We start from the raw sequence: 24,019 nt of genomic DNA, 5'->3' as shown, positions 1-24,019 counted from the left end.
TACCCATATCATGTTCTTTGCAGCAACACAAAACAATTATTGCAGTTGGCTGACTATTTTTCATGCTTTGCAAGAATCTTTAATTCCTAAAATCTTTTTTCAATATTTTCAGATTTGGCATTTTTCTGGCAGCTTCTTTTTCTTCCACCACAGGTACACCTGAAAAAAAAAAAAAACTGATAGGATTTCCAGCATTACTTCTGTTCCATGATTTTGAATTTTTCAACAAGCTTTAGAACAAGTTCTCCTGTGAGTATTTGTATGATAAGGAATTACCTAATATCCCCTCAGTTCTTTTGCCACCTCACTTAGAGCAGATAGGCCCTAGATAGCCCCTGTAACTGTTTGTGGTACCCAGTTTCTTGCAAACTGAAGAACATGAAGCATAGGTACATCCTGTAAAGAGATGAGAAAAATCAGTGTCTTCATCCTAGGCAAATGTTCTTCTTGGTTAAATTCACTTTGTGTACAAATTAACAAAAAAAGTAATATTTTGTTAGGAATCCAGTGGATAGAATAATGGACTGTGACTCAGTAGAACTCAGTTCACAACTCTGCCTTTGCCTTATTGAACAAAGTAATTTGTATCATCATCATATAGCCTAAGATAAAGAAAATTTCTTTGTAACGTAATATGAGATCTGTAAAGGAAAAATGTTGTGCAGAGGGAATAATAATAAAGTCCTTCTAATGATAATACAATTATATGTTTTATGTATATGTTATTGTGCACAGTGGAATGAACCAGATTTATTCTGCCTTATGTTTAATCAATAGTACTTTTAACTGGTTTCTATTTGAAGGGCTACATGTGGTAGTGTATTATTTCCAGAGATACCTTCAGACACAGATGTGCTCTTGCACTGAAAATGATAGCATTTCATTGTAGCAACACTGGGCATCATTTCCTGTATCTTCATTACTGTTGATAAGTCACAAAGGACTTTACATCTAAATTTAAATACCTGCCATTTATGGCAATGATGGGGAAGGGTCTTTTTTATCTGTGAACTAAGTGAATGTGTTGCACAGATTCTTGGTCTCTGAGGACTGTGGTTCCCTGAAAGTATTTTGCATGAATCATTTGTGCTTATGTTTGCTCTTTAAACCTTCTCTGGCTGTATGGGTAATATAAAATATCTATTTTACCTTATTTTATGCCATGTAAATAATAAATAGATTCAGGACTAAACTCTGAACACTGTAGTAGGTGTCTGGAAGTTCTCGGGTTGTAACATGAGAGGTGGAGGGTACAGAAGAGGTGGGCATGGATTGGAAGGAGAGGAGGTGCTGGTGTTAGCAGATAAAAGCACATGGTGTAAACAATTAGTTGGAATAAAGTATCATCCATGCTGACTGTGTGGTGATCTTTGTCCCCTCAGCAGGGTGGGCTGAGAGATTCGATTGGGCAGCCTGGTGGTGTTGCTGGTAGTGGCAACAAACACCTCATCAGTAGACTAGTGTAACTCTAGAGCAAACAGTGTTGAATTGGCTGAGAATCTACCCCTCACCATCTGTTGTAAATGCCAGTCTTGCAGTGTGTTACACAAATGTTCACCATAGTTCCCTGGCAGAAAAGCTGTCACCCAACGGTACACACTGCCTTCTATCAGCCATTACTTTTCTATCATCATCGTCAAGTATAGCTTAAGAGAATCTCTGCATCATTTCTTTCCTTCTGAACAATTTCCATTGAAATAATTGACCTTCTTTTATGATAATTTGGTCTCTGCTATTTGTTACTGCAGCATTTTACAGAGAAAAAAATGCAAAACTAATGCCCTAGAACAGAAACATTCAGCCAAATTACTTAACAGTAATCCAAGGACACATGGATAAATCCATTGCTCAAGTGGCTTCTCATTTGGAGCTTTATATAGTTTTCACCCAAGGGTTGAGATTTTGTTTTTTTGTGGGTGGAGAGGTTGTTTTGGTTTTGAAAGGTAATACTTATGCTCTCTGCCCTAGAGCAACTCCAAATAAATCTCTCTTAAAATGATATCTGTAAGCCCTGTCACTCCACCCATAACTTTTCACTAGTTGCATGATCTGAAAATATTTAAAGGGGTTATTTCCACTTGTTTGATGCATTTCATTTCTTGTTTTGACCTCTTCCTTTCTTAATTCTTAAAAAAAAAAAAAAATCGGCAGGAGACACATTTTTTAAGTGACAACCGGTAAACAGCCTTAGAGCATGATTAATGAGTACTCAGGAATAGTTCATTGTTCCTTACAAGTTGGGGACCACCAAATTTGTTTTAAAGTCAATGAAAAGGTTGCAGTTTTGGGTTGAGACCTTCACTATATCACTGGATATCCATATTTTGCATGAATTTCTACCACTGCCTGATGGTGTTAATGTCAAGATGTCACACAGTCACAGGGGAGTACAAGCTAGCACAGAAGTGTCAGAGCCTGGACTTCTGACAAGTTAAACAGTAAGGAGGATTTTATTTTCCATTTAAAAGCTGGAAATTATTGTCAAGGTGTGTGATGAAAACTATGAAGTCTTAAAAAAAAATAATTGCTGTTCCAAAAATAAAAATTAACGTTGTTTGATACTACGTAATGGATATATTTTTCTTGACTTCTTTGACTTCCAGCAAGCTTGACTCTCTGTGGTGTTTCTGGGCTGCTATTGATTTTTCAGAGGAGAGATGCACTAAAATAAAGACATCACAGATACTGCCCTGCTGGTTTGAGCAGGATCATTGTCAGTGAAGGTCTTCTAGGGTTTGATAACAGTGAACATGCTATGAGCTTCTCTAGCTTCCTTTAGAAGTTTGTTGAGTTAGTGGACTCTCATGACTGAAGGAGTCAGCATCTCAGCAGGGATGAAAAAGCTCACAGGCGGAGACATTAGCTCTCTTTTGACTTCTTGAAAGTGGAAGTAGTCGGGGGAGTAAATGAGTGATGAAAGCACAGGTTGAATCTTTTTATTACTCTCTAAGTGTTAGAGAAGTTCAATAGCCACAGTTTGTATGGTGTGCTCATGGTGCTTACACAAGCAGCTTCCACACAATGAGTTACAGACCTGGAGTAAGTGCATTCATGACACTTCTGTGAAGGCATTGATTTCATCACCAAATCCTGCCTCTGTGAGCAAGAAGTTACCTTGCCTTCCCAACCCAGTGTTTTAGTCACTAACATTTCTCAGTGTTTCTGGTGTTCCGAGACTGTTGTCATGAAAGAGGACTTGACGTTTTCAGCACTCTGAGCTATGTGTCCTCCTCAATCTGTGTGTTGGGTTGGAGGAAGAATTTATGTGTTGAAGCATTTTATGGGTGGTATGTTGACCATTTCACTCTGATGTTACTTGTTATAGAGGTAGCTTCATTTAGTACTCTGAGCCTAAATAATCTAGTAGCAGAAGACTCTTGTGTGAAATAAGGTGGTGATCTAAATCCAGAATTTTGTGGAAAATACATGATTACTCATGCTCTTGGCACAAGGATAAAAACTGGCAGCGATCCCTGTAGGATGTGGATTTCTGACAATGGAGAGGCTGGGTGAAATATGAAAAAAAATATTATGAACTAAGATAGTATTCTCTTTTTTTTTTTTTTCTTTTTTCTTTTTTCTTTTTTTTTTTTTTTCACAAACAACAAACTATTTCATCTAACTTAAGTAACTGTTTGGCTAGTCCTGCCCTATTAAACCTCCTTGAATACCTTAATAGGTACAGTGAATAGGTAATGGTGAATACCTTAAGCGGAGATTTTTACAGAAGTTATTAAAGATAACAAAAACTTTTTGATATAAAAAGAAATGTAGTACAATCTAGCTTTAAAGTTCAGAATGGTCAGAATGTGATGGTTATTGTAGACCAACACCGTAGCCAATTATATTTGTTATTCTACAGTTTTCTTTGTTTCTCACACAGCCTAGACCATGATTTCATAATGTTAATGAAATGAGTTACATGTTCCTGTAGGCTGCTCTGAGTAAATAATTACAATATGAGGAAGGTGTTTTATGTGTGTCCCTAAGTCTGTAAAGTAGGAATTTGTGACTGGTAAGGATATAAACAAAGTGGACTGCAGTGTCTCAAAAAGCCCTTCAAAACTCCTGGCAGATCAACCTAAAGTCACTGCAAGGATCACCTGTCTCAGCCCAACAGATGCTTCCGTGAAAAGTTTCCATGATTTTTACTTGAAACTCCTAGGGACCCATTCCTATTTTTTTGTGGTATGTCCCTGGAAACTTCTCTTCTTGTTCTTCAGCCAACCAGGTAACTACAGCTTGAGCCTTGAGAAAAGAGATTGGCTGACAGCATTCCTTCTCCTACACACACATCTTGCTCAACACTGAGTATCAGGAGTACTGTGATGCTAAAGCTGGTCCAAAATCCAGACCTATGATGGGCAAGTTTTGGATTTTCATTTCTCATTCTTGTTTAAACCTCGATAAAATGCAGAACCCGTTTCTCCATTGCTATTCACAGTACTCTTTGTGACTGCTGGAGAAAGAAATGTGCAGTTATTTACGAAATTTTGAGTATGACATCATATTTAGTCCTAGAGTTGTGCACATCATCTGCTTAGTTATTTAAATCAGTGGAAATAATTTTTTTCCTTTTCCTTTCCTTTTTTTCTCCCATTTGAAGCAACATAATAATTAGCTTAAAGGGCAAATCACACCACAGTAGCAGAATAGTGCAAGTTCCTTTCCGTTTTCTCTTTCACTTGAAATTAGTCTAAAGAGGAGTTTTAGCTCACGTTATGAAATACTTGACCAAAGTTCTTTTACTCAAATGCCTGTTTGTTCATATTTTTCAATAAAAAGAATACATTTTCATTACAAATTTGACAAGTTCTTTTACCATTTTCTCAGAAGGAAAATAATTGATAAAGTGCTCCTCAGAGAGCAATTTGTGGAAAAAAAAAAAAAAAAGAAAGAAAGCAGAAGACTTTTAAAAAATTGGTTTAAAATATGTTTTGTTGTTTTCTTTATCAGTGTGGTTTCTGGGAGGAAGCCACCCATCGCCTAGTCTGAAATGGAAAAAATGTTATAATTTTACTGTCAGATGGGTTGGTCAATCAAAAATTATGAACAGACCCCGTACTACGTTTAATCTATGTAACAAGACTATACAATATATTAGTAACTGCTGTTTCTTACATGTTTTCTTGAATGAGTCTTTGTTTTATCTCCATGTATTTCCAGCTGCCGTTCTGTTACTGAAGTGAAACTGTCCAGGCGGGTGGTTGAGCATTTCCATTTCACAGTATATGCAGCCTTCTCGGAGCTGGGAGATGCACACTGGCGGTCCAGGGAATTCTGGCTCCTTGTGCTGCTGGTAGTTTTGCTTTGGTTCGTGAGACTTTACCTGCATTATTTGAGCCAATGGCTTTTCCTTCAGATCATCTCGGTTCCTGTTATAAAGTAAGTCTTTCTGCCCTCTTCCTCTGTCAGAATATTTCTATAAATGGCTTGATTCAAAACAGTTCCTTTGCAGTATCAAGGGAATTGATGACTAAGACTCATCCTAAGGACTCTGTGTTCAAGCCTTGATAGGAGCCTCTGCAGATACTAGGAAAGCAAGGACTGTATCCAGGCTCTAGTTAATCTGATATATAAATGTGACCCTAACAGAAAGGTGAAAATGTTTACAATGTAAATTGTCAACCCAGAAACAAGATATGTTCATTTGTGAACCTTGTGTCATGCCTACCTCTCTCCCCTCCGAGATACCCAACAGGTTATTTATCTTCCACAAGAATCACTTACCATTTTGGATCAAGTATTTCAAAATGTCTAAGTGCACAAATCTGAAGAAGCATTTAAGTAAAATTTGATGTTACTGAAGAGATCTATGAGTAAAATACTTTGAAGAATTTGATGTATCAAATTTACTGAGGGCTACAATGGGTTGACATGTTTTAACCATATAATACATTGAGTTTTTCTTGCGAATCAGAGTTCTCTAGAGAAGTCAAGGAAAATTATTCTTTGTCATTACTTGACATGAAAAAAAAGAGAAATAAGATGGAGAACAAATCCACAAGGTGATATATAGCTGGTTCTCTATATGTTGCTGTGAGACAGAGAATAGATTTGGAAAGCAAAAATCAGTCATACTTTAGTGAAGGTAAGATTTTCCTAATACAAACTTTAAAAAAAAATCTTCTTCAGCATCAGGCAAACCTGGATCAGTCAGTAGGAACCAGTAACATGTAACTCTGTGACCTATGTCTGCTGTGGTACTGGGATTATTATCTAAAACTTGAACAGAGCCTTTGAGCAGACTGGACAGCATTGGATATTGTTAAGGTGGTCTTCTAGATTTTAATGCAAAGCCAGGCAGCTCTCACTTCTGGTTCTACACAGCCCAGGCTGGCTTAGCCAGCTGGCACAACTTCTGGGAATCCAAGCGTCAAGAGTCTGTGAAAGCAAAGGAAAAACAACAGAAGGAAACAACATGTGAGAGAGAGGTGGTCATGTTCAAAGCCACTAATCACAGCTGTCCCAGGCAGCCAGCTAGGTAAAAGATAATCATCTGAAGCCAAGACACAGTGGTTCAGCATCCTAATCTGTATCTGTGTGCCCACAGAACGTGAGACTGAGTTGAATGCTCTCTAGTTCCAGCAAATACAGTGGTAGCACTCACAAGTCAACACCAAAGTGAGAATCAAGGCATCTCACCTTTACTTAAGTGCAGCATTTAGGCCACTTCAGCTTGAAATTTTTGCCTTAAGTTTCAGTATCTGTGTGTAGCTCACAATACCATGCAGTTTCTGTCTCCTACAGTGCCAGCATAATTTGCTCATTCTATGATCTTTGCAAATTCCACCACCCCATGATGGCAAGAGGTACATTTCCAGTCACTTTAGGGATGCTAAAAGCTATATCCTCCATATCACATTTTCCACTTTGTGTAGTGCCCAAAGGTGTTGCAGTATGCAGAGAGGGGTGAGGCCCCTGGGCCTGTGCTCCCGTTGGTGCTTCTGGCAGCTAACATCCTCCTGTAGCGTTGCCTACACACTCCCAAAGGCCTGAATGAACATCCACTGATCTGAGAGTCAGAAGGGATCAAAGGATGTGGAGGCAGGAGGAGGAGAGCTTTTTTTTATTAGCTTCATACAGTTTTGATCAGAGTGGTTGTGTCCAAGATAGAGATGCAACTGTACAATGCAACATGGTGTATACATGCTTTTATTTTTTTTAATGGCTGTCCAGGAGCCCAGATAAACTGTCTACTTTTGCCTATTTGCAGATTCCAGCTTTTTCCTCACACTGTTGAGCTGTGCTACCAGAACTCCTTGCTGCAGACCAGTGAAGAGTTGGTCATGGTTGTGGTGGGACCCCTAACCTTGAACACAGGGCTGCTTCTCATGGTCCTGATCAGATGGGGCTGTCAGCAACTGTTTGACTCATTCCCTTCCTTCTTGTCAAAGTTTATCATAGCTATGGGACTCTGGACAGTGTTAGACCCCTTGGCAGTATTTGTAGTGGATTCATTCCTGGGGGTAAGTCACTTAAAATAACTTGGACATGAGACCTTGATGTAGAAGTTCGTTTTATTCAATGAATCACTGAAGGATATGAAATTCCACTGCTGGCAATGGAACATGAAAGTTAAAAAGAAATGAAATAATAATGTTATACATTACCTTTTTATTAACAAAATTCCCATCTAATAGAGTCACTGTGTTTCTGCATAAAATTAAGAGCACTGTACAAGCCATATATGGAGATAAGAAAGTAAAACTACCGCTGGAATGATTGCATCTACTTTGAAAAGGATGACTGCAATTTTGGATGTTAATAGAGGTGGGTTAATGGGCAGTCCTGATTATTAGTGCTTCAGATTTTTCTAAGTACTGAAAAAGACCAAATGGAAAAATAGAGGTTATTGTGCACTTCTCTGATATGCAAAGCAGTTAATATGATTTACTGGCACACCTAAAAAGTCTTATGAGATTGAAAGATGAAGATCTTTAGGTGAAGTGCTTCATCAAATGTGAAACTGCGAGAGCAGAGCTCCCAATTCTGTCTATGCCAATGTATGCACTATGTAGTCCCATCTGTTCTTTGGTGGCTGGGGACTTTTATCGCACTGTGGTAATGCCCAGTCTCCCAGAACAAATGTTTCAGATTTGGCTCTCAATGTGGAGATGACATAGGATCCTTTTGATGAGTGCAGGTCACTGAGAGCTTTCTAAGAGTGAGATATTGCTATTCTTCTGCCCTTGTCTGTAATTCCTTATCTGTCTGTATTTCTATTGCCAATTCCATATCAGGCGGTAATCCACAGTTCTTATTGTGGATCAGGTTTTCTCATGTTTCTCAGTTCATTTGCTAATGTACTCTGCTTTTAAAAAGTCCTGTTAGAAAATGTGATTTTCCACTGTTTACATGTTATTTTCCATTGCAATGGTTTTGAAAATTCATCTGTTTGAGAAATTTAATTGGAGCTTGCAATATTTTAAGCATGTGGCAACACAGTAGTTTTTACTTGGACAGTCCATTTTGTTTTGTTTTTAAAATTTCATGGTATAAAACATGCTCAGAATTTTATTTTAATTGTAGTTATTCTGATGCCATTTTTTTTCCTAATAGAAAAAAGGATTTTCCCCAAATATCCAGATGAGAAATGTTTAAGTGTGTCATCATCCCACCTCCCCTCAATACTGGTGCTTTCAAAGAAACTGAAGGGACAGATGAGCATGCCTTGTCTTTCCCACATTTGCACTGAGAAATTTGTTGCTATTGACTCCAGTGGAATTGTGTTCTGTTCTAGTGAGACTGGATTCATTACCAATTTTTAATTCTAACTTTCCTCTTTACTTGGTTAGAGGGAAATGTGAGATATGAGTAAAGTAACTAAGTTTTGCCTTACAGTGTTAAAACCACACACCTCTACTTCATAATGAAAATTTAGCAATTTTACGGAGATCATATTTGGTAGAAACTCATTTGTTCAAATATTACATAATATACTGTGTTTATCCTTCCAGAAATGAAACTCTATCTCTTACATGCATTTGCATTATGGCATTTGTAATTTTTTTTTTCTTCCTGACATTCTTGCGGCAGCTATTTCAGTTTTACTTGCCAGTCTATTTTAGCTCAAGCATTTTTAAAATGTTGTGTTGTGGTAATATGAGTTATTTTAGTGCTAGAATATATTTTAGTATCCTAAATGGCCTTAATATTTATGAAAGATGACAGACAGCCCTGGAGACAAAGATTTCTCTACTTTATTTATTTATTTATTTATTTTTGTTTCATTATTATTAAGGAAAGACTAGAGAGCCAGTTTTGTGTTTTGGGGGTTTCAAGTCATAGTTCAGGATATTCTGTCAAATATTTGAGTCCAGGCTTGATTTACTATCAGCTTTTACAAGGGTATTCTAGGGATAAGAAACTTCCCTATGATTTTGAATAATGCATTTCTAGTTCCTGTTTTGCCAGAGCTTTCCCAGGACTCGTCATTTGGTCTCTAGGTAGTTTGCAAAATGCAGAGAGTAACACCTCTTTAGCCACATTGATACGTGTCATATTAAAAAAACATTAGAGACTGCAAAATATTCACTGACTATCACTCTGTGGTGTGATAAATACCTAAGACACATATTGACGGATACTATTGAAACAATTTTAAATGAGGACATCTTTCTTGGGTCATGTCTTTGAGGACCACGGAAGGATTGACACAGTGTCTTTGTTAGAAAAAAAAATGAATAAAAAGATAAACTGCCCCCACAACCATTTTTGCCTCACTGGAAAGTATTTCTCAGATAAGAGAGAAATTTATTCTTATTTTCCATTCAGACTTCTGACTCTCTAGAGCTTCGTTTTAATTTTTTTAGTTGTTTTATTTTTTTGTTGTTGTTGTTTTTTGCATGAACCAGGAGATGTGTTTTTTAACTTTTTTTGCAAAGAACATGGACAGATCTGAATTAGTTACTAGTCTTTATATGCCATTACTGTTCTCCCGGGACTTATAATTTCCATTACAGAAACCTTTACAAAGGGTGGAGGGAGAACAGAAATATACTCAAGAATCTCAATCCTTGTACAATTCATCATTGTATTTGTAATTGTCTTTACTTATTTTGCATATCACTGCAAAGATGGCAAAAAATGAGGATAAAGAAGTTTTGAGTCTTCCTAAGGATTAGTCCAGGCAAGTTGCTCAGGAAGGTACAGGGTTCTTGAAGCCTAAAGATCACAGACTCCCTGTCTGAATTATAAATACTGAATTTTTTAATGGTACAGTTTCACATCCTTGCAAAATGTGTGAACATGATTTAATATGGATATGGCTGTCATTGTGTCAGTGTAAAAAGAAAAAAGTGAAGAAAAGAATTTATTTTACCTCTAAGCAGTAGAAGACCCATGACATTTACCTGAATTCTTCTAAATTGATCCAGCAGAGGGCAATAATATGTCAATACAGTAGCTAGTTCTTAAGAACTAGATATGGGGGGAATTAAAATGAAAAGAATACATTTTAAATTTTTTTTTTCTTGTTTTATTGGAAGTGTGATAAAAAAAGAGTGCTATGCAAACTTCAGTATTATTTGTGAACCTCTGAAAAAATATACAAACCGTTTTATTCTCAATTAGACTACTATTTTTGTTCTATTAATAGAATGAAGCATTTTTATGAATATTAAGTCCTTTCCAATAGTTAGTATGCTAAAGATTTGTTTCATCTTCAGTAGAATGATGTTTATTTGTGCAGTTGAACATAAACTGTTATCTGACAGGATAACTAAGCAGCTTATCTGATAGTTGTGTACCTTTGGAGAAGCTATTAGTAGTACAATTTACAGTTGCTACTTTGTACAGTTAAGAGGTATCTTTAATTCCACCAGAGCAGTGGGAGCACAGTACAGTCAGATCTTTTCAGAGATATTGGTCTCATTGTGTCTCTATTTCTTCTCAGGAGAGAAAGAACTGAAATGAGAGCTATATGAAATAGTGCTGATGGTTGTTGCTTATTCGGAGTTCCAGGCTGTTCTTTGTGGCTTCCCACACTGGACTGACTGGAGATTAGGAGTGGAGAGCTGAAGGGAATATCTGATTTTCTGAATTAAAACATTGAAGACAGACTTGCTAATGCATGTGAATAAATTAAAATACCACTTCATAAGAGGGAATTGGCCTCTGAAAAAAGGTCAACCCCTTTGGGTGAAACTCAACGAAACCCTGATGGTGTCCCCTGTTGTAGTTGCTTTCTCCATTTTTCTCACCTCACTTGGTCTCAGTGAAGCTTTGTGAATCCACCAGCTTTTCTGACTGATGCTGTTGTTTGCAAGGCTGGTAGAAAAGCTATCCTAGGTGTCAGCTAGCAGCAGATGCAGATATGCCCTGATACTTCCATTTGGCATTTCAGATAACACGGTGGTTGCTTTGGTTTTCCAGTGGTAACACCAGTGATTCTGTCTGTAATTGGGAATTGGTGCGTATACAAAGTGCGCATATTCAAAACAATGAAATTTACAGATTCTGATAGGAACCAGAATTTTTCTCGTAACAAGGGCAAGTGGCTTTGAGACTGATCAGTTTGGAATCGGGCACTGATGTGTTTTCTGCTCACTCAGCATTCCTAAAGACAGCAGTATAAAGAATTCAGTGTTATGCCTCTCCAGTCACTGAAGTAAGGCATGTTTCAGCCTTCTTCGCCTTCTGCTTCTGAAATTTACTAATGAAGCTCACATTGAGTATTTTGACTGTGATATGAGTTTTATTCAATAAGCCACCTGTACAGCGTACATTTAATTTGTACCAAAGTAAGCCATAAGTTTATTTTTTATCTCATGGTTATTTTCAAATTCTTTGTAGCACCTCAAAGTTTCAAGCTGTGTGCCCCACAAATTACAGATAAATCCTTCTACAGAAATTCAAATTGTTTTGTGCTATAGGTAAATAGTCCAATCAGTTTTGACATTTTCTTACATTGATTTTTTTCCTCCCTTAACAGCGACTTGGGAACAGTGTAGAGAAACCCATTGCTGATGCTGCAAAGCTCTACTGGGTTTTTCTAAGAGCAGAGGAGTCAGGAATTCTTGGTGTCTTAATCACTGTGATCCTTTATACAATCCTGTTTTTCATCTCATCAACAATGTTGTACCTGTACTTTTTAAGGTATGTGTCTTTATCTCATTATTCCTTTAGGAGCTTAGGCTCAAGCTCCTTCTCTAAGACAAAATAAGGTGACAAGAGAAAAGGCACATCAATGTTATCTATCCAGAACCCAGAATTGCAGACAATGAAGTAAGTGCTAGCTTCAGTTAATGCACTGGTATTTGGTGGGAACAGTGAGTCAGAGTGGGAGACACTTATTTCCAGAACTGGAATACAATTATATGATTTTTCATAGAGTCTAAAAGCTTCTATTCCTTTGTCTTCAGACAATGTTGTCTGTGTCAAAGGTTTAAGCTTTAAAATGTGTGTACCTTTTGTTAAGGTACTTTAGAAGATTTTATCTTTAGCCTTCCAAGCAAGATATTCACGAGAAATAGGAAAAATTCAGAAACTCATATAGTTTGAAGTGCAAAATTGCTTTCTCAGATTGCAGTGGCCCCTAGTCTTAAAACTTTTAGGTGGTACAGGACTTTTGATGTGACTGATGCTTTAACACACTGTATGACATGACTTAATCAAAATATTTTGTCCATTATTTCCATTACTTTAGCCAATTACAAATATTCTGTTCATTGTAAAATTTGAAAGACTACCTTTTCTGCCACCTTTCTAGCAGGTACTATTGTTGAACAGTCCATAGGGGCAGGTGTGGGATGCTGAAAATTAATGAAACCTGGATGAGGGGACAGAGTGTACCATCAGTAAGTTCCCAGATGACACCAAACTGGGAAGACTGGTGAATTCCCCAGAAGGCTGTGCTGCCATTCAGCAGGATCTCAACTGGCTTGAGAGTTGGGCAGAGAGGAACCTCATGAGGTTCAACAAGGATAAGTGCAGAGTCCTGCATCTGGGGAGGAACAACCCCATGCACCAGCACAGGCTGGGGATTGACCTGCTGGGGAGCAGCTCTGCAGAGAGAGACCTGGGAGTCCTGGTTGATAATAAACTGAACATGAGTCAGCAATGTGCCCTCGTGGCCAAGAAGGCCAATGGCATCCTGGGATGCATCAAGAAGAGTGTAGCCAGCAGGTCAAGGGAGGTTCTTTTCCCCCTCTACTCTGCCCTGGTGAGGCTTCATCTGGAGTCCTGTGTCCAGTTCTGGGCTCCCCAGCACAAGAGTAATAGAGAACTTCTGGAGACAGTGCAGTGGAGGACTACAAAATGATCAGGGGACTGGAATATCTCTCTTATGAGAAAAAGCTGAGAAACTTGTTTAGCTTCCAGAAGGAAAGATCAAAGGGAATGTTATTAGTGCTTGTGAATACCTAAATGGCAAGTGTCGAGAGGATGGGGCCAATCTTTTTTTTCTGTATTGCCTAGTGACAGGAGAAGCAGGAAATGGGCACAAGTTAGAATACAGGAAGTTCCACATGAACATAAGAAGAAAATTATTTACTGTAAGGGTAAAGGACCCCTGGCACAGGCTGCCCAGGGAGGGTGTGGAGTCTCCTTCTCTGGAGATTTTCAAAACACACCTGGACTTATTCCTGTGTGACCTGATTTAGGTGGACCTACTCTAGCAGGGAGTTGAGATGATCTCTAGAAGTCCCTTCAGTCCCAACCATTCTGTGATTCTGGGAAATAGATTATCCAATATATTCAATGAAAAAATGTATATTCTGAGTGATTAATTTATAATGCAGTATGAATTTTATACTGGCCCTTGTACCACTCAGTGATGAAGACTGAGGAGAGTCAAGCACCAATAAAAATCCACACACAAAGACAAGATGCAGGCAGATATAAAAATCATAAAGCTCAGCAAATGCCCTTCATCTGACAGAATCGTTCCTCAGTCTCTTTTCCACAAACTCTATTGCAGCAGACAGAAAAAGATAAATGGCAATCTAAATTTCTGCAAAGTATTTCAAAGCTCCTGCACTCCTGGAAGCTGTACACAACTCCAGTGTACTGGTAGTGTAGTTAATTAGTTTTTGAGATGTTAATGCCTTCTTAATCATTGACTTAATAGTTTTGAATAGCTTCATAAGTTTTAGCTGCTGTCATTTATTACTCAGGAAAATTAATTTAAATTAAAACATTTGTAAGGCAGGTTTTTATGAGAATATTACCAACATCTTCATTGTCTAGGGAACAGGTGCAAGATCATCAAAAGTTCCTTTCCTTCTGGATCAATTTTCCCATAATGTTTTCTGATAAAGGGGTGGGGGGAGGATGCTACTAGGGAAAAGAAAAGTTGTCTTAGTATGACAGATTTTAAAAATGATTCATAACAAAATACAAAAGCAAATGGAAGATAACAAAATCTGTTACAGTGCATAAGGTCTTTGAAGTTCTTTATTTGATAATAAAAAGAAGCATTTTCAGTACTAGAATCTGTGGAGAGTGAAGTTAAACTATGAGGTTCTGAAATTGGATCAACTTTCTCTTCCTTTCATGTCCACAACCTGACACAGTGGGAAACTTAGACTTGGCTAAGACTCTTGAGCAGTCGGTCTATTAATGATATAATTAAAATGTTTTAAGAATGTTTTTAAGAAAGGCATCTTCACAATTCATAACATTATTTCCTGCCTTCTGTGAGAGTATAACTGGCTGGCTAGATGAGGGGAGAGCAGTGGATGAGCCAGCAATGTGCCCTCATGGCCAAGAAGGCCAATGCCATCCTGGGATGCATCAAGAAGAGTGTGGGCAGCAGGTCAAGGGAAGTTCTGCTCCCCTTCTACTCTGCCCTGGTGAGGCCTCATCTGGAGTCCTGTGTCCAGTTCTGGGCTCCTCATCTCAATAGGGACAGAGAACTCCTGGAGAGAGTCCAGTGCAGGCCACCAAGATGATTAGGGGACTGGAGCATCTTTCTTATGAGGAAAGGCTGCAAGATCTGGGACTGTTGAGCCTGGAGGAGACTGAGGGGGGACCTCATTAATACTTGTAAGTATTTGAAAGATGTATGTCAAGAGGATGGGTAACACTTTTTTCTGTAGTGTCCAGCCCATAGGACTAGGGGTAATAGACAAAAGCTGGAACACAAACATTTCCACTTAAGGAAAAACTTTTTTACTGTGAGGGTAAAGTTGCCCTGGAACAGACTGCCCATGGAAGGTGTGGAGGCTCCTTCTCTGGAGGTTTTCAAAACCCGTCTGAATGTGTTCCTGAGCGACCTGATCTAGACAGACCTGCTTGAGCAGGGAGTTGAACTGAATGATCTCTAAAGGTCTCTTCCAACCCCTACCATTCTATGATTCTATGAATATTGATATACCAGCATTAGTTTTCAAGAGCAAATACCATTATAACCAAGGCAGTAGCATCCCTTAGGTGAATATTTCTCAGGTGATATATCACAGTGTAATGTTGTTCAGCTCAGAAAGCATGTGGTTTTTACACAAACATTCACAACATCCTTATCTTCTCAGGTAAACCAATATATTATTGAGAGATGTCTTCTGTGTCCTAATGCAGCAGCCACAGGAAGGACTGGCTGTTGGATGGTGTCATTGGTTAGAATTTCTCATTAATTTACCATTTAACAGAAGTGTTCATCAAGATATAATAAGTAGTTAACAGTGAACATACCAAAACTCCAGAATAAGCAAGAGAAGCATTTGTTTCTGATACAACTAGAAAGCTTCATGGCAGCACTGATGAACAACCTAACAAAATAATGGGCAGTGGAGAATCAGACATCTAGTTGTGTCTTTATAAACCAAAATACCTCAATAAAATCTGGCTTCCCTTGGGTGTATTGAGAGTCTGTAATACATCTAGCGTGGAGAGATATTCTAATTACTTTTTGGGAAAATTAAGTGGCACTGGTTTCAAATCCTTGGTTTTAATTCCTCTAGACATTAAAAAATGCCAGTAATTTGTTGATGAAATGTTTTCTGCACTGTGAGAAAATGCAGATCCATCTCAACTAAAAGTGTCTGCTGGAAAGAGTCTGAATTTCCTGATATTGCAATATTTTTTTTTGGAAAGGCTTAAAAAACCCTACATTTTTTAATGTTAACTCCAAATTTTTTGTTAGTTTTGTATTTCTTTTCCAAAAAAGGATAAGAAAGGCTTAAGTGAAGATGTAACAAAATGTTTTAAACCACTGTACCCTTAAAATGATGGATTATGTGAATTTTTGAGAACTCTATTTTTTTATCTGGCTTTGGACAGCAAATCATTTCAATGTTTGCTGTTCTTTCTGACAAATAAATGAACTTGTAAAGTATTATACTGGGTCTTATACCTCTAGAAAATAACAATGAGTTTTGTTTTTCTCTTTATTTCATTAGCAATAGAAATTATTGCTGACATATTTATAAGAAGTCTTGTTAAGGTACAAGAAGTAGTCTTTTACTATTTTTTATGCAAAAGAGAAGAAATTAAAGCAGGTAACAGAAGCAGGCAGAATACTTTTGGGCAAAAGGAACAAAGCTGGAAGACAGGCTTCATGATTCTTGACTAATTCAAAGTTAATTATATTGTTTATAACCATGTGCTTAAAATCTTCATATAGAAAATGTTTATGGCAGCAAATAGACAGTAATTTAACTGCATTAAAATTTACTTCATTTGAAATAAGAATGTTACATTAAGTGAGCTTAAATAAATGGCAAGGTCTTTTTCTTGTTTAACAAGATAAGTGGCAAGTCATTTAAATCACTGACCTGGAATTTCAGATATGAACACCATAGAATATTATTGTTCCAAGATAAGCAGAAGACTGGAAAACCCACTAGCCTGATGATAATTTAGATAATCCTAAATTACGAGTCAATGTTTGCAAAAATGTATCTATTGTGTTGAAAGAATATCTAATGCAGATCCAGGGATTAAGAGACAAATTTTTCATTGATGGAACTGTGGAATTTGGAAAATCACTCCATGAATGAAAAAATTCTTCTCTTCTGTAGTGTATTTTAAGATACTTTAGTATGCTACTCTGCCTTAGCACTGATTTGTGTTTCATACTCTAGAATTTTCTATTATTTCTTGATAGCCAGTTTGTATTCCCAGGACTACCTACGTCTTGATTAGGTTGTCTTCCAGCTGCTACCCTATTTTGATAAGAGAAATCACAAATAACATCTTGGAAACTACAGCAAATTTAGGACTGTGCCTTCAAAATGGAATGTTTTGAAAAAGAAAGGTGAGGAAAACAGTACAGAGAGCACCTTTGCAGCAAAGCAGGAGATATAAATCCCTAATCTGATGTTGAGCCAGGCTCCCAGATTTCAAAGTCAGAACAGCCACTTCATCACAAAAACTCTTCAACATAGAGCCTGACCTTAAGGTACATATTCCTTTTTGAAGACAGAGTTAAATCTCCTCCTGAGATCAAGTTGAAAAGCTGTCTGTTGATGTATCTGCTTATTTCTGTTCCACGGTAAGTTGTACTAAGCAGCTTATTGAGTGTGCTTCCCTGAAATTACTGTGTGCACTATAAGGTGAGATGTAGAACTAGTGTAACTGTGAACATTCTGATTTACTGCCCTCCAGCCACACACATATTGGTTAGCACGTACATGTCAAGACCCAAGAATAAGGATCAGCCACAAGAACTGCATCTAGTGCTGTTGTACGTGAGAGGGATGAGAGCTCAGAGTCACAGGAGTAGTACTGGTGCTCTCTCTCCCATCTGCCAAGAAATGAAGGACCTGCAAAGCCCTACAGAAAGCTGGGCTTTTTGTTAGTGACAGTGCCACACAGCAATCTCTGCGCATCTCAGGACTACCCAGCCAGTCTCTGGAAAGGATGGAAAAGTAAAGATTGGTACCAAACAATCGCTGAATTTTAATAAAGTATTAGCTCAGAAAAGGGCACAAAAGGAAAGACCTTAGTTCAATATCCAAGACTGAGATTCCCGATTTTCTGGTCTTTATTTTCTGAACCTCTGTTTTTGAAATAAAATTAGAATGAGATGGTCTTGAACAGGTTCCATTTGAATTAAACACCAACGTTTTGAAATATAAAAGTTTATTTAAGGCTAAAAATGTGACAGTAGGCTTTTTCAAAAGCCTCACAATATTTATTAGTTTCACCTACATTAAGAAATACCACAGAGCAAGCCTTTCTTGTGGTAGAGAATTTTACTGCATAGTCCTTATTCAATTCCCTACCACAGAACAGAAATGTCATAGAAAAACAAAGCAAACAAAATAAAAGAACTTTTCTAACATCAAGAGAAGTTTAGATTGTATAGATTTTAGGCTTGGGGTTGAAAAAAGAGTGATTAGCTATTTTCTATACATTCTAGTTTTCCCATTGTTGAGCCCTAGCACAGAAGGACTTCCATTTGTGCCTAACTGAGGTAGTCCATGTAAGCACTGGAACTAGTTACCCATCTTAGTGCTTAGGGCAGATCTTAGATATTTGTCAAAGAAAAGGAAGATAAGGATCTTTTGGGGAAGTCAATATCTTGAGATAATGAAAATAAATTTGTGCTTAAATTTATGCAATTTAATTCAATTATTGTAAAGTCCCCAGAGGGCTGGGGAGGGTTGTATGTTGGAGAACTTATGGGAAAAAAGTTTCTTACTCATGAGTACAGAATATCATGAAAGGAAACCCAAGCTTCAGAAGTCTGCAAAAGGATAAGATACCTTTTTCTTTTTGTTTTTGTGGAGCCTTTTCAAAGAAGAACCAAACGTGTCATTTCTGTCCTTAGGGTACATAGTGAAGGTTGGCTGTTGGATGTATTTCATCGCATTCATAGTGACGAAGGCACATTCTTCATTCCACTGGACTTAGAGATTTCCAACCAGGAGCTAAGCTACATAATGAAGAGGGCAGAGCAGTGGAGAGGAATCAACGGTGAAAGACGAGTGGTGAGTGGCAAACAAAGTCTTCAAAATGAGTCTGTGACATATTGGTCCAAGTTAATGCTTTATGTCTCTAGATCTTACCCCAAAAGACCTAGAAGTACAAGAAAATCATTCTTAAAGTGCTTCTTTGAATGAAGAAGCCAAAAAGCATGTTTAGGAGAATTTTGTGAGAAGGTTGTAGGTGCATTGCTTGAACATTTTTAGAGGTTACTACCTGCTTACTCTCCAAAGGCTTAGTAGCATCACTGATGTAAAAAATTATCTATGCCATATGGTGATTCTTGACTAGACTGTTTAGACTTGCTACTTTTTTGAATGTCAGTACTATCCCAGATAATTTCTCAGTCAGTTCAACAAATTGGGAGCTGCATGGAGAAGTCATCCTTGGGCATGGATGATGTTGTCTAAAGGAGAGAGTGTAAGTTTTGCAAGTAAGATGTGATAGCCATGCTCTCATTCTTGGCCCTCCTTCCAGGTTCACTCAGAGGAGCGGGCTGAGTGGAAAATGTGCAGGGGGAAGTAGGAGAGGTCTGAAATTGGTCTGCTCTACTTTGACTATCAAAATAATTCCTGTTTATTTTCTATTAAGTCACTAGCCTCTAGTCCCATATACAAACTTTAAACTGTGATATGCAGGAGATATATCTGTGTTTGTAAAGTGTCCAGTGTTGGGGATGCCACCCAAAAATGAGACTTCTAGTCATAATGACTTTCAGATAATTGAAAATAACAGAAATAACATGGTCAGTAGTCTGTCAAGGTCATTGTCTGTGGGTTTTTCAAGCCTCTATAGCTGCCTCTGAAAGATCAGCAGTTTATATAAATATATAGCCTCAGTTGTCACTGCTATAAACATCTGGCACAACTGTAATTATTTTCCACTTTTTTTTTTTTCCATGATGATAGATTGGACCCTGAAAGGAAAAATAAAAAGGTGAATGTGCCATTTGAATGAAAAAGCAGATACTCAGTAAGCTTAATTTCTGTGGGAAAGTGCAGAGCAGCACATTGCATTTCAACAGAGGAGATGGAAAATGCTTGAAAGAGTGAATGCGCTACCACAGATATCTGCCTCAGACATTCTAAGTTTTTATACAGATAGCAATGATTTACTTTACTCCAGTAAGAAAAATAACCATTTTTTCCCCCCTTAAAAACTTTCTAGAGTAAGTCTAAGTCAAAGTATAACCCCTGCTGATTGGTTTCTCTTACCTTTGCTACAAGTTAAGTCAAAGAGTATTTATAGTGAAACTCATATTACACGCTAGGACTACCAAGGCCACATAGAAAAAGTGGCTGATTAGACAACTGCAGACAACTACTTTTTATGTCTAAAGTGCTGAGTACATACCAGCATATCGTTTCTTGCAGCACTACGTAAAAGGCTGAATGAGGGACATAAGGAAAATGCAAAAAGATGAATAGAAAAGAATGAAAAGGAAAATATATCTCTATCAAATAATCTGTCCCTGAATGGAAGAAGTCTAGGTCGTCCACTGCTGTAATAAGACATACTTCAGAGGCAGAACATTGCAAAAACATATGAAAATGCCTACTTTTTCTCCCAGAATTGAGTTTGGCATGTATGAAATGCCATATTGAGCTATGGCTGCCTGGCATTAGTGTGATATTCTCTAAAGTGGACCCAGACTCAGCCATTTACAGCAGGAGGGAGAGTGCAGGCAGAGTAGAGGGACTCCTTTGTACTGCCTAGGGAGCACCACACAAGTCCCCAGTATTACACCAGACAAGTCCTAGGTATTACAGATACTGAAAGACCCCTTCTTCTGCCATGAATTTGCATAAAGTATTTATCTTGTCCTTTTCTTTTTGTATGTCTAATTGTACAAAGTAATCAGTATGGAAGACACATCACTGGGCCTTATTGCGTGCATTATTAATGTGTTAATTTTTAAATAAGATACCAAATTAACTGTGAGCAATTTTTATAAAGGAAAGCATGAGACTGCCATATCTTACATCACTCCTTATAAAAAATATATTTTAAATGGAGGTCATTCAAGTAAATAGTCAGTCAAACCTTCTGGAAAAAATACGTCTAGAGTTTTGCAATATTTTCTTGCTATTAACCATGTGCTTCTCATTTTTTCCCCTGGATTAAAAATTACCTCATAAATGGGTATTTTATAATATGCTTAATTTCTTTTTATTAGATTGATAAATGCAGCAGCAGAGGACACATTTACAATATGATGAGAATTTAAGGTTATTGCATTTTATAATTTTTATATTGTTCAGAGGAGCGATTTGTCATTTGTGGAATATCCATGCCATCATTTCAAGGTATTTTTAGTCATTCTTTTGATAGGAAAAAGGTCACTTTCTGTAGACCAGGAAGACATCACTCTATTAAACTAATTTGCCTACATGCAAATTTTGTCATTTTTACCTCATTAACTATTTATCATAGAGTAAAAAAAAAAATATATTCATGAAGGGGCAGCTAGCAGCCTGATGGAGCTGGAACTAATATTTTGCAACTCTAATGATTTTTTGCATCCTTAATTAGATAGCATAAGGTTGATATGATTAGGTCAGGATGTAGTGTTTTTCATTAAAACACATTTTAGAAGCTGTATTCATAATCTGCCCTTGCAATTAAATAATGAGCCTATGAGTTTAATATTATCGACCCAATTATTATCCCATGGAAAAGTATACCTTTAATAAATTTGTGCCGTAGGACCTTCATTAGCAACAGAACGAATTATATTTCCAGGTACACAGATTACACAGCCAGAATCACATTTACGTAGCAGTTTGGAAAGCACTGTGGGGAGAGGGCCACTAAACCCCCCTACCATATACAAATGCACTTGATTGTTTTGGAAGAAGTCATTTACAATGCCTTTAATGAGGAAAGCTGCAAAGTAAAAATGCTACCTACGGAGGCAGACAGAAACATTTGTAGAAACAAACATTTACAGAAGCAGTGTCCTAGACACTCTTTGCTAGGAGGAAGCCTGCACCCTCATTCCTCAATCTGTTATAAATATGGAGGCAGAGATGAATATTTACTGATCTTTTATTGGAGGTGGGCACATGTTAAATGTATGTCTGATTCCAGAATCAGACATATCAAGATCAGTGGCAGACAGTAATACTTTAACTTCCTGTTGGTAACAGCTGATCTATGATGAGCTCTATATTTTAGTCAATCCTTTAAAATCTTTTTTGATATCATAAAAGTGAAAATGACTTGCTGTCTTCATTAAATAACCAATTTCCTCAAGTTAAGTGACAGTTCAGAGTCAAGGTATCCAGCAAGGTTTTCTTTTACTCCCTGTCGTGGTTTGGGCCAGCTAGCACAGCAGCACAACAGTCTCTCACTTGATGACACCCATTCACCCCCAACCTCATTAGGATGGCAGAGGCCCCCGCAAAATGGGAGGAAAAAGATAGGCAAGGTTGTTGTGGATTAAGACAAGAGCAGGGAGGGCTCACTGCCAATTACTTTTCCAGGAAAAACAGACTCCAGTACTCAACTTAGAGAGAAAGTAGGAAAGTTTATTCTACTACCTACAAGAAACAGAACAGAATAAAAGCAAAATGGGAGTTGGATGATGAGAAAATGACAACCAGCACTTTAAGATCTCCCTCCCTTATCTCTCCTTTCTTCCCAGACCCAGCTTTCTGCTCCCCATACCTCTACCTCCTCCTCCCTCAACGGCTCAGGGGAGGCAGGGAATTTAGGATGTGGTCAATCTCTCACAGATGGGCTCTGCCGTTTCTCTCTTCTCAGATGAGGAAGACTTCTGGCATTCTTCCCCTGCTCCGATAGGGGGTCCTTCCACTGGGACATAGTCCTTAATGAACTTTTCTGGTATGAGTTCTTCCCAACAGCTGCGGCTTCTGCCAATACAGGGTCCCTCAAATGGGACACAGTCCTTGGTGAATATCACCGGTGTGGATTCTTTGCCACAGTTGTAGTTTCTACAGATAGACGTTCCCTCTCTCGGGGCACAGCTTCCTCTGGCCATAGTGATAAAGGGTCCCTCCCTCGGGACATGGCCTCTTCTGGGCACAAGTTTAATGAGCTGCTTTGTTGTAGATTCATCCCCACAGTTACAGCTGTGGATATTGGATCCCTTCCTTGGGACACAGCCTGCTCCAGCCATAGTTTTAATGAAGAGAATCACTGTCCCTGGCTCGGGGTCTGTGAGGAAGTGATTGGATCCCTCCCATAGGACACAACTTCTTACAGGAGCCATCTTTACAGCCCCTTCCCCCTTACCAGAAATGGCTGTTGTGTCAAACCACGACACCCCCAAAGATGAGAGTTGCCCATAAAGATAAGTTACACATATAAGAGTTTAGGGAGAAAAAAAAAGGTAGGGGGGGGGGGGGGGGAAAGAAGAAAAAAAATAGAAGAGGAAAGTATTTCTAGTAAAACAGATTCTGACCAGGGATGACTTTCTGAATGGGATCTGTTGTGGCTGAATCAGTTGTTCAGGGTGTAGTGACCGGTGCATCACTTTGCTCATATTCAAAGCTTCTGAGCTATCTATCAGGTGAGTTGTTATCAGTGGGGGTAAAAAGGAAAAAAATATTTCCCTTGTAGATTTTAACTGCATTTAATCTTCAAGGTACAACCACTGCTTGCAGTGGGACTTTTTACATAATAACACTAATGACAAGAAAAGTTGTACAAGCAGCAAGCTGGAACGACACCCATAGTATACCAAGCACTGGCCAAAAAAGATATGCACATAGAGCAAGTTTTTTAAAAAAAACCACAAGCTCTATAGACAAGAAGATAACGTGAAACCTACACTTGAAGTAAAGGCTGATCCACTGCAAAATTATTTTAATTAGAGTAGGCCTAATTTTCTAATTCTAAAATGGTATTGTAGTAAACCGTAAAAAATTACCCAGTAGTAGCTTTTTGAAAGGAAAATATATTTATAATTATCTTGAACACACAAGATTACTTCAGGGCCTATTATCGACACAATTTTTGGTACCACTTTACACTAATTTGCATTTATTACTCTCAGGCCAACTATTAATATGTTAATAAATAAGTCATTAATACTTGTTATTTAATTGCTATCTATTTATTCTTGTTCAATAATGCATTAATTACTCATGAATAGTTGAGGGCAAAATCTTGCCCTTGCTAGCAG

General features: G+C 37.9%; 1 protein-coding gene across 1 annotated transcript in view; it reads left to right on the top strand.

The window, feature by feature from the left end:
* The window catches only part of LOC104551953 (uncharacterized), a gene marked incomplete at its 5' end in the record, with an annotated part of 163,690 nt that overhangs the window by 98,341 nt on the left and 41,330 nt on the right, over positions 1-24,019 (top strand). Inside the window, 4 exons of the mRNA XM_061994922.1 lie at positions 5,167-5,385; positions 7,217-7,469; positions 11,936-12,099; positions 18,716-18,875. Of these exons, the coding sequence (XP_061850906.1) occupies positions 5,167-5,385; positions 7,217-7,469; positions 11,936-12,099; positions 18,716-18,875 (796 nt within the window). The remainder of the gene's footprint in view (positions 1-5,166; positions 5,386-7,216; positions 7,470-11,935; positions 12,100-18,715; positions 18,876-24,019) is intronic.

This window comes from Colius striatus, chromosome 4, assembly GCF_028858725.1.
Source record: "Colius striatus isolate bColStr4 chromosome 4, bColStr4.1.hap1, whole genome shotgun sequence".
NCBI classification, from domain to species: Eukaryota; Metazoa; Chordata; class Aves; order Coliiformes; family Coliidae; genus Colius; species Colius striatus.
Note: the sequence above shows the minus strand (reverse complement) of the source record. Positions and strands in the feature narration are given on the sequence as shown.